At 33.5% G+C, this 10,737-nt stretch overlaps 1 protein-coding gene across 1 annotated transcript; it reads right to left on the bottom strand.

Moving 5' to 3' along the window:
* Window positions 1–1,318: 1,318 nt before the first annotated feature.
* On the bottom strand, window positions 1,319–5,145 carry LOC129871528 (probable LRR receptor-like serine/threonine-protein kinase At3g47570). Its single transcript, XM_055946462.1, has 2 exons — window positions 2,023–5,145; window positions 1,319–1,879 (listed from the first exon to the last, which is right to left on the bottom strand). Exons 1-2 carry the CDS (start codon window positions 4,994–4,996, stop codon window positions 1,533–1,535), a joined length of 3,321 nt encoding a protein of 1,106 aa, XP_055802437.1. The 5' UTR covers window positions 4,997–5,145; the 3' UTR covers window positions 1,319–1,532.
* Between the last annotated feature and the right edge of the window lie 5,592 nt (window positions 5,146–10,737).

The raw sequence follows: 10,737 nt of genomic DNA, 5'->3' as shown, positions 1-10,737 counted from the left end.
CTGCCCACCAAAGCTTGGACAAATGCGATTTGAACATTGACACCTAAGGCACTAAAAAGTTAATATCAGAATACACACGGAATTAGATGTGTTCATCCTCTATGCAAACAAAGTCCCAAATTGGTAGTTGAAAAGATTAGGAAGCAACATATGAGATGTAGGATCTCTTAAGACATAGCTCAAAGGGTGTTTTGAGAGTGTTTAAAGGTAGTTTTCCGAAAAATCAATAGACTAACACATACAAAAATAAATAATTAAAATTTTGAATTTTTATTTGGCGATGCTAAAATACTGAAAAATTGAGACGCCATTGATGAAAAGGTAATAAGTACTGTTCTCCAGGCTTGTAAGGTCTGGATTGATCAAGTTTGGACGGTGGATTAACGCACAAAAAAATACTTAAAATTTTAAATTTCTATTTTGTAACACCAAAACGATGAAAAAGAGACATCATTAGTTAAGATGAAATGCGTACTAGTCACCGGGACCGTGAGGCCCAATCTGGACAAGTTTGGGGCTAGAAGAGTAGATCAAATAATTTTCGAAAAAATTGTGGACTAACACACACAAAAAACCTCTTAAAATCTTGAATTTATATTTTGTGACACCTTAATATAGAAAAAAGAAACGCCACTGATGATCATGCAATGAGTATCGGTCAATAGGTTTGTGAGGCGTAGCCTAGCCAAGTTTCGAAGCCAACGAAGTCGGTCAACAAATTTTTGGGAAAATGTGTTGATTAATACACACAAAAAATGCTTAAAATTTTGAATTTCAATTTCTTGACACTGAAATGTTGAAAAATGAGACACCATTAATAAAAATGCTATGAGTATTGATCATTAGGCTTGTAAAGCTCGGCCTGGCCAAGTTTTGGGGCCAAAGGAATTGGTCGACTAATTATCATAAATCAGTGGTATAATACACGTCAAAACACTTAAAATCTTGAATTTCAATCTCGTGATACCGAAATATTGAAAAAGGAGACTCCATTAATGAAAATGCAACAAGCATTTGGGTCTGGCCTGGCCAAGTCTTTGGGTCAACTGAATCAATGACTAATTATTGAAGAATCAGTGGACTAACATACACGAAAAATACCTAAAATCTTGTTTTTTGATACCGAGTCCAAGTGATGTTACTCTGTATAATGTCCTTTCTTAATAAGCTCATTTCCTGTTCTGCATCTAAAGTCCAAGAATACAGTAATTTCTCAATTCACTAATTGTTTATTTTTTTCCACACTATCACAGAGTTGAAAACAAGTTTATTGAATACAAATAAAGAAGCTAATGAACAAAAAGCAAAATAGTCCAGCTAAACACCATTATTAATTTCATTCTGATTTCTTTATAGCTAGCATTCAAAACATAATTACAAATAGCTAAAAGTAGAACAGGTTCAAAACCACTCAAATGAAATTACAAACAATACATGATTCCAAGTAAGTACTACACGACGACTTTACTACAGAAACCAGGTAAACAAAAAGCATCAGAAAAGAACACTATTGAAAGAGATGCTGATCACTTCTATGTTTCCAGAAATGTGTTCTTGATTTTGTTAAGCCTCTTGACTACTTCTTTCATGGTTATTCTTGATTCTGGCATTTCCTTTGTGCAGTCTAAACCCAATTCTATCATGGAGGCTATGCAGATTTCACTTTGGGAAGTGATCTGTTCTTCCTCGGAAAAAAGATTGGCATCCACAACGTCCATCATAGTCCCTGAAAATGATTGTGTGATCCATTTCCTCAAGTCAAGATTTTCATTGCATATCTCTTCATCTGTTGGCCTTCTTTTGGTCAAAACCTCCATCAACATGATGCCGTAACTATAAACATCACCACTAGCGGACACTATTCCCTCCGAGCCATATTCTTAAAAAAGGATTGAAGAAACGTTACTCAATTGAAATACAACAATAATTCTGCATAAATAAATAGTTGCATTTTTTACTTGTAGAATTTGGAGAGGCTTAATTATGATAAGAGAAAATCAAAGAGAATACATTTTTTTATACCTGGTGCAATATATCCAAGAGTGCCCAATGTCATGGTATGTGCCACGGACTTGCTTATGGCTAAAATTTTAGAGATTCCAAAATCACCAACATGAGCCACCATATCTTCATCCAAAAGAACGTTGGCTGGCTTTAGGTCGCAATGAATTATTGGAGTGACATGACCATGATGTAGATATTCAACTGCCATAGCTGCATCAAGCATTACAGTGACTCTTTGAAGAAAGTTCAAGTGGCAGTCTTCTCTGTACAACCAATTCTCAAGATTCCCGTTGGGCATATATTGCAGTACAAAGGCTCTTATATAGTCACTAGAACAAGTAGTAATCACCGGAACAAGATTTCTGTGTCTAACATTTCTCATCACTTCGCATTCAGTATCAAACCTTCTGCATACTTGCTCATTTTCCAAATCCAGAACCTTTATCGCCACTACACTTTCACCAGATAATGTGCCTTTGTACACAGAGCCAGAACTTCCCACACCAATTAAATTTGATTCATCAAAATTATTTGTTGCTCGTTGAATCTCGTGATAAGAAACAAATTGATAAGTCCCGATCTCCGGTACTATTTCCACATCTTTGGACTTTCCTTTCTTCTGTCGTTTCATTATCCAAATTGAAACCAACAAAAATATTAGAAAGGATGAAATAATCACTGGAGTAACAATTTTTAGCACAATCTCCTTAAGCTTTGATTGTTGTCCAGGATTGGTGATAGCACAAGAAGGAATCTCCAATATGTGTGCTCCACATAGACCTTTGTTCCCGAGAAATGATTGCAGAGTGGAATTTGCAAACACACCGTCACTGGGTATTTCGCCATCTAAACCATTAAATGAAACATTAATGCTTTTCAGGGACAAGAGTTTTTCCAAAGACTTAGGAATAGTACCCGACAATGCATTTAAAGACAAATTCAAGAATTCCAAGCTTATCAAGTTGGCAAAGGATAATGGAATTTGGCCAAAAAATGAATTGTTCGATAGGTCAAGAGACTGCAGGTTTTGGAGTTCCCCGAATTTGGTTGGTATCATGCCTGAAAAGTGGTTACTGGAAAGATATAGTCCTACAATGGCTTTCAGTCCTCCAATATCTGATGGAACTTCTCCCTCTATAGAATTTTGTGACACGCTTAGATAGAGAAGGCCACTCATCTTCCAAAGGCTCAATGGAAATTTTGATGAAAATTTATTATAACCCAAATAAACCTTCTGTAGCATGCTAAGATTTCCTAAGCATTCTGGAATTGATCCAGAGAGCTCATTACCATGCAGAATTAATTGAACTAAATTGGATAAATGGCATACCGACTCTGGAATATGTCCTTGCAATTTATTGTTATGTAGATACATCCCTTGGAGTTGCTTAAGCTTACCAATCTCAGAAGGAATATTCCCTGCCAAGTTGTTTCCTTCAAAGTATAGGCCCACTAGACCGCTTATGTTGCCTATACTTGTGGGGATGAGGCCGTTGATGTGTGCATATGCTATATAAAAGTTTTCAATTGTAGATGAAAGATTCCCAATAGAATTGGGCAGAACGCCATTCAGTGGATTGGAACCCACTTGTAGATATCGTAACACCCTACAGCCTGCCAAAGAATTGAAGAATCGCAACTCACGCTCTCTTGGTTCATTGGTAAGTTGATTATCATGTAGGAACAGCTCTCGCAGCTCATGAAGATTTCCTAAATTAGTAGGAATAGCGCCTGTGAGAAAGTTCTCGTCTAGCACCAGGTTCTCAAGCTTGGAAGCATTTGTTATGAACAATGGAATCTCCCCTTCCAGCTTATTGGCTCCCAGGTAAAGTCCTTTAAGGTTCGGAAGATGAAGACCTGTAGTGGCTGGAATTCTACCAGAGAGGTTACTGAAACTGAAATCAATAATTTCCAAAGAAGATATGTTGAAAATAGCCTCTGGAATTTGACCAATAATATTATAATTCTGTTCAATGGTTAATTGCCTCAAATTTGATAGCTTCCCTAATTCTGGAGGAATTTGACCCGCTATGCGATTGTTTCTACAATTAAGATATTGCAGAGTGGAAATATTTCCCAATGAAGTGGGAATAGTCCCTTTTATTAGATTATCACCAATATGGAATATCTCGAGCTTGGATAAACAACCAATATTTCTGGGTATGTCTCCAGTTATGTTGTTGAAAGATATGGACAAAGCTTGGAGATCTGTGAGTTGGCATATGTCGGAAGGAATGCTACCAGAAATTTGGTTGTAAGATATACTTAAAAACTTCAGATTTGACACAATATTCCCTTCATCAAGAAAGAGAGGACCAGAAAGTCTATTCAATCCCAGATGTATGGAAAGCAGCGAAGAAATGTTAAACAGTGTTGCGGTAATGGAACCAGTTAATTGATTATCAGTCAAGTACAAGTGTGCAAGTTGGCTTAGATTACCGACCTCCTTTGGAATGTTGCCACTGACTCTATTTCCAGACAAACTGAAGTTCATCATTTTTGTGGCATTTCCAATAAAAGGAAGGATTATACCCGTGAGGCTATTGTTGGTGAGATCAAAGACCCTGAGTTCGGGTACACACCATGGCCCTTTCCACATTTCACCACCGAGTTTATTGAAGGCCAATGAAATTACTTGAACTCTCCGGTGTTGAAATAAACTTGCTGGTATACTTCCTTCCAGCTGATTGTTGTCGAGATTGAGAACACTGAGAAAGGACAAATTGGCCAAAGATGGGGAAATTGTGCCTTGCAGTTGCAAATTAGGAAGAGCCAAGGCCACAACCCTTTGCCTTTTTGAACTGCAAGTGACACCGAACCAAGAGCAAAAAGAAGTATTGTTGGTCCAATTAATGGCCAAAAAATGACTGGGACTTTTAACAAGATTTTGGAAAGCTAGTAAAGCTTGTTGGTCAGTCTCATTTGAGGAAGCAAGTGATATAGAAAATTGAATTAGAAAGAGAAGAATCAATAAGACAATGTTCTTCTTCATTCTGTTACTATATATAGATTGCTTCAAAGGGATTTGGATGCTTGATTTATGTTTCAAATGTATTAATCCATTATATAGCAATTGGTCTTTGCCCAAGTCTTCACGACATCAAACATTGGAAAGGTAGATATGAGATATATCTATTTCCCAAGTCTTCACTGCAAACGTATCCCCACATGTACTGTCACATCAAACATTAGTGGTATGAATAATGATTTAAACTATGTGGTCTATATTGTCCAAATTTATCTCTTAATTGTACAGTATCAATATGAAATATGATTTCAAAATTAAATGGACCTGCTATATGATATTGGTATGAATTGTGTTTTTGAAATGATCTTTATAAAGTAGTTTGTAGCAAAATTCATAATGATATTTTTTGTAGTTCAAAATTAGTCTTAATCAGTTATAAACATTTGTTGAAACCACAAAATTAAACCATAATCATACAACAAATTCAAATTTATACATTTTTTGGAACCTGAATATATATATACATATATATCAATATAATACAATTGAAAATGTTTTATTTTTAAAAACAACACCAAACTGATATAATAGACCAGTTCTAACAATAAAAATTAGTCTATGAACCAATTATATACGCAAGTAGTTATGAGACAATAAAATTGATCGTCACTAATTGCATATATTATTACTGACAAAAACTAAGGTCACAAATAAATATAAAATTTTGTGGCTAAAGCTTACAATATTTAACTACGAACTCTAATTTGTCGCTATTGTAACAACTTATTTTTTTTGTGACGGAACCTTTTGGTATCCAAATTATAACTAATTTTAAGACAAATAATAGATTGTCACAAATTGGATCATTATTAGCGACAACATGATGTGTCACTAATAAATTTCAATTCGTCACTAATGATACTTAATAATAAAAAAAGGGCAGCCCGGTGCACTAAAGCTCCCGCTATGCGCAGTGTCCGGGGAAGGGTCCGACTACAAGGGTCTATTGTACGCAGCCTTACCTTGCATTTCTGCTAGAGGTTCTTTCCAAGGCTTTAACCCATGACCTCCTGGTCACAAATGCAGCAACTTTATCAGTTACTAATGATACTTAATAAATGGCGCCAAATTATTTTTTGGTGGGAAACTTTACTAAACAAAAATTTTCTGCAAAATCATTTGTTTCGTCACTAAGAGTATGTTGCTCATGTATTTAAACACAAAATGTACTTTTTGTCACAAAAAATGAATAATTAGAGACGAATTTTGTGTTGTACCTAACTATCACATTTGTTGTAGTGCGGAAGTGATATTTCCAAACTTGCAAACAGAAAGTAAAATAGTGCAGCTAAGCATTTCTTAATTTAATTCTGGTTTATTCAATCATTCCAAAACATAGCTATAAATAAAGAAAGCAAAATGCAACACTCTGAAGTAGAAACAGTACATGTCTCCAAGTAGTACGAACGACTAATGTTAACTTCTATGTTTCCAGAAACGTGTCCTTGATTTTGTAGAAAACCATTCAAGAAGATTTACTTGCACTTGCATCTTTAGTAATTGATAATCCTGGCAGCAGTCCCGATAAACTTTTACCCCATCACTAAGGTATAACTTGTGGGATATATAATTTCAACACTGTCTAATACCTCCAATCAAACGCAGAATAAAATAGTTCTGCATTTTATCGCTAAGATTATTACACCTTATACCTCACACTAAACGTCTCGTTAAATATTAACATACAAAACGTATATTATATCCCAACAACCTTATTTATCTTTTTGTTTTCATCAATAAGCTCATCATTTCCGTAAAATATAGTTTAAGAATATTATCTTGTGTTTTCCAAATGTTAAGGCAGCTAACATGGTGCAACTTCTCCTTCAAAGCAATTATATGATAAAAAATTCTCTTTCAGCTCCCTGTTTATTAAATAAATGGGAATTGAGAATTCTCTTTTAGTAAGCAACAAACTATTAAAGCAATTATATTCCCTGTTTATTAAATAATTAAAAAAAATATATGTTAATAAAAAAATTACTTTTTTCTCTTTTTCCCTTCACACTTCCTTCTTTCTATTTCTCATATTTTTACACTAAAAAAATAAAAAATAAAATAAGAATAAAAAACTCAGATAATGATTAGCAAATAGATTTATAAGAAAGACATGTCATTACATTTGTATTATATTTGTCTGACTATGATTTAATTTATTTATTTCCTCATTACAAAAAATGAAATATTTAAAATGAAATTTTTTTTTTACAAACGTATTAATAAAGTTAAATGGTTGTGATTTCCACAATTTTGTGGGGTATTACACATTATTGAAATGTCATCACATCACATTGAGGAAATGCGTAAACTAAGGAGTAAGGAAATTAATAGAGAACAGTCAGTCAACTTAAATTATTTAAAAAATATAATATAAAAAAGGTTGCACTATATATGGTCCAAATGTAAGTCAACGGGAGGTCATCATGTTGATTGAACTTTTACCAACCACGATGACTTTAAAATAATATATAATAATAGTTGGATTCATATTTATAAATATTTTGTGAATTTTTCAATATAGTATAGAATTTGAATAAAAACTATTGAATTCTGTTGTTCTTGTTCAATCTTTCTAGCAGAATCCTCAAATTTCTACTGTCAATTCAAAGTAGTACTTTTTTAAATCTCAAAAAAAAATATTTTTTCTACTATGGAAAAAAGAGAAATAATAAATGGGGAGAGAATCTTAATAGCTCGATTGACTCACTTTCTACTTAATTAAATCTTCATCACTCTTTTGGTCAGAATTGGATTCCCCATTTTATAATCCCCATGGACCCATCTTGCTAATGTGGATTCACCTAAACACATGCCACATAAGCCAGATCTGCCCATGACCACATCACAACTTGCATTGATCATCTATGCAATATCTGAGAGCAGAACATTCAAAAAACAATAATAGTTATGGATCGGTCCCGTACAAGTGAGCAACATTTATAGACAATAATGTAAATTTTCAAGTGCACCAACCAACCAATAAAGAGATGATATATTACCACTTTCATACTACAACTAGGACATTTGATCCCAACCAACTGGTTATTATAAACACTGAGTAAGTGCTGAAAGAAGATACTTTATTAATGAACGTAGAAAGGTCTACCATATTTTAAGCGCGGTTTAGACTTATTTACATTAATTAAATGTCCTACTGGAACATCAACTCGAATTCGAGCATTAGTAGCTGGATATGAAATTTAGTAATTTTTGATAGGTCAGTGAATGCATCTGGCAATTGATTTGCAATATTTTGCAAATAGATTATTTTTTGAACTTCCAATTCACATTTATTTGTACGAGGATCTAAATGAGATAATGATAATGGATTTCAATCTATTTTCTTTTTAAGCTGCTTATTTTCACCCTCTAATATTGAGTATAGTGATTCATCAAATAGACAATCAACAAATCTTGCAATAAATAAATCTCCAGTCATAGGTTCCAAATATTTTATGATAGAACGAGATTCATACCCAACATATATCCCCAACCTTCTTTGGGGACCCATCTTTGTACTTTGTGGTGGAGCAATTGGAACATATACCGCACATCTAAATATTTTAAGATAAAAATGCTCGGCTCCTGACCAAAAGTCAATTGTAACGGGGAGACTTTATGATAGTTTGTGAGTCTGATCCGCACAAAACTTGCTGCATGCAAAATAGCATGACCCCATAATGAAATGAGAAGTTTTGTTCTCATAAGCATTGGTTTAACAATTAATTGGAGGCGTTTAATTAATGAAAAAAGGGCTTAAAATGTCCTTCAACTATTTGAATTGGTACAAAATTGCCCTCCGTTAATTTTTTGGCTAAAAAATATCCTTATTTTAATGGCCCGCACTCATTAGGTAGATGTGAGGGCAATATTGTACCAAATCTCATAATTTAAGGGTAGTTTAGGTCCTTATCAGTTGAATAGTAAAATCACATTCCTACTCTTTCATTTCCTTTCTCTTCCACTTTTTTCGTCTTGGAATCTTGTCCACAATTTTAAATTATTTTTTTGACTTATGACAAAATAAGGGAGAAAAAAAGGAAGAAAATAATGAGGACATTCAAAATAATTAGTTCAATAAAATATAATTTAATAGCATCTTTTCTTTTGTGTGTACCCAAAAATTCAAAATAAATGAATAAAAAATAATCTTTTTTCCTATCCCCACCCTTACCCCCACCATGATAATAATATAAATTAAAAGAATATGAACATTTAGGTTCATTTCAAGTTTGAATTTCTGATATCCTAATTAAGAATAAGAGATTAAAAGGAATAAAAAGAGGGAGTAAACAAGACAATTGGATAATTAATAGAAAATTTTATGTTAATAAAATATAATAATATTGTTTTGCGGATTTTAGATGGATCCCCAATTATGAATTGGGTTATAATGAATTGGTATTAATCTAAAATAGGTTAATAGAAAGATATCATGAAATTAATAATTTTTTGAATATTATTTTCAAGCTTATTAGGTCAAATTATGAATTATATATGATTTTTGTTATTTATTTGAGAATGGTTTAAATTTGGACGAATCAGATTAGGCAACATAATAAATAAATATTTAATGATTTTATGTTAGGAGGGTTGTTAAAAATAAGGGCTAATATGAGCCAAAGGGTTAATATTGAGGGTATTTTTGAGCCAAAAGGTTGATGTCAGGGGTATTTGGGGGGCGAAAGGTGGATGGAGGGTAGTTTTGTACCAATTCAAATAGTTGATTCTGCCAGATCATTTTGAGTATGAACATGAGCAACCGAATGCTCAATTGTTATACTAGTAGACAAACAATAATCATTAAATGTCTGAGATGTGGACTCACCAGCATTATTAAGATGAATTGTTTTTATTGCATAATCTGAAAACTGTGCTCTTAACTTAATTATTTGAGCAAGTAATCTCGCAAATGTCATATTACTTCTTGATTCTAGCGTTTCCTCTGTGCAATCTAAAGCTAATTCCATCATGGAGACTATGCAACTTTCACTTTTAGAAGTGATTTGTTCTTCCTCAGAAAAAATATTGGCATCCACAACGTCCATCATAGTCCCCGAAAATGCTTGTGTTACCCATTTCCTCAAGTCAATATTTTCATGGCATATCTCTTCATCTGTTGGCCTTCTTTTGGTCAAAACCTCCATCAACATGATGCTGTAACTATACACATCACCACTAGTGGACACTATTCCCTCTGAACCATATTCTTAGAAAAGAATGAAATGAAAAAAAGTTAATTGAAATATAACAATATTATGTACTAACGGACAGTTGCTTTTATTTAGTTTTAGATTATGGTAGGGCAAAATAATGATTTTTGTGAAAATAGAAAAGAAAGGGTCAATATAAGTGAAATAGAAAGAGACTAGTATACCTGGTGCAATATATCCAAGAGTGCCTAATGTCTCGGTATGTTCCATGGACTTGCTTACAGCTAAAACTTTAGAGATGCCAAAATCACCAACATGCACCACCATATCTACATCCAAAAGAACATTAGCTGGATTTAGGTCGCAATGAACTATGGGAGTGTCATTACCATGTTGTAGATATTCAATTGCCATAGCCGCATCAAGCATTACAGCAACTCTTTGATGAAGGTTCAAGTGGCAATCTTCTCTGTACAACCAATTCTCAAGACTCCCGTTGGACATATATTTCAGAACAAAGGCTTTTATATAGTCACTAGAACAAGTAGTAAT

Source organism: Solanum dulcamara, chromosome 10 (assembly GCF_947179165.1).
Source record: "Solanum dulcamara chromosome 10, daSolDulc1.2, whole genome shotgun sequence".
Classification (NCBI taxonomy): Eukaryota; Viridiplantae; Streptophyta; class Magnoliopsida; order Solanales; family Solanaceae; genus Solanum; species Solanum dulcamara.
This window is presented reverse-complemented; position numbering and strand designations above follow the sequence as displayed.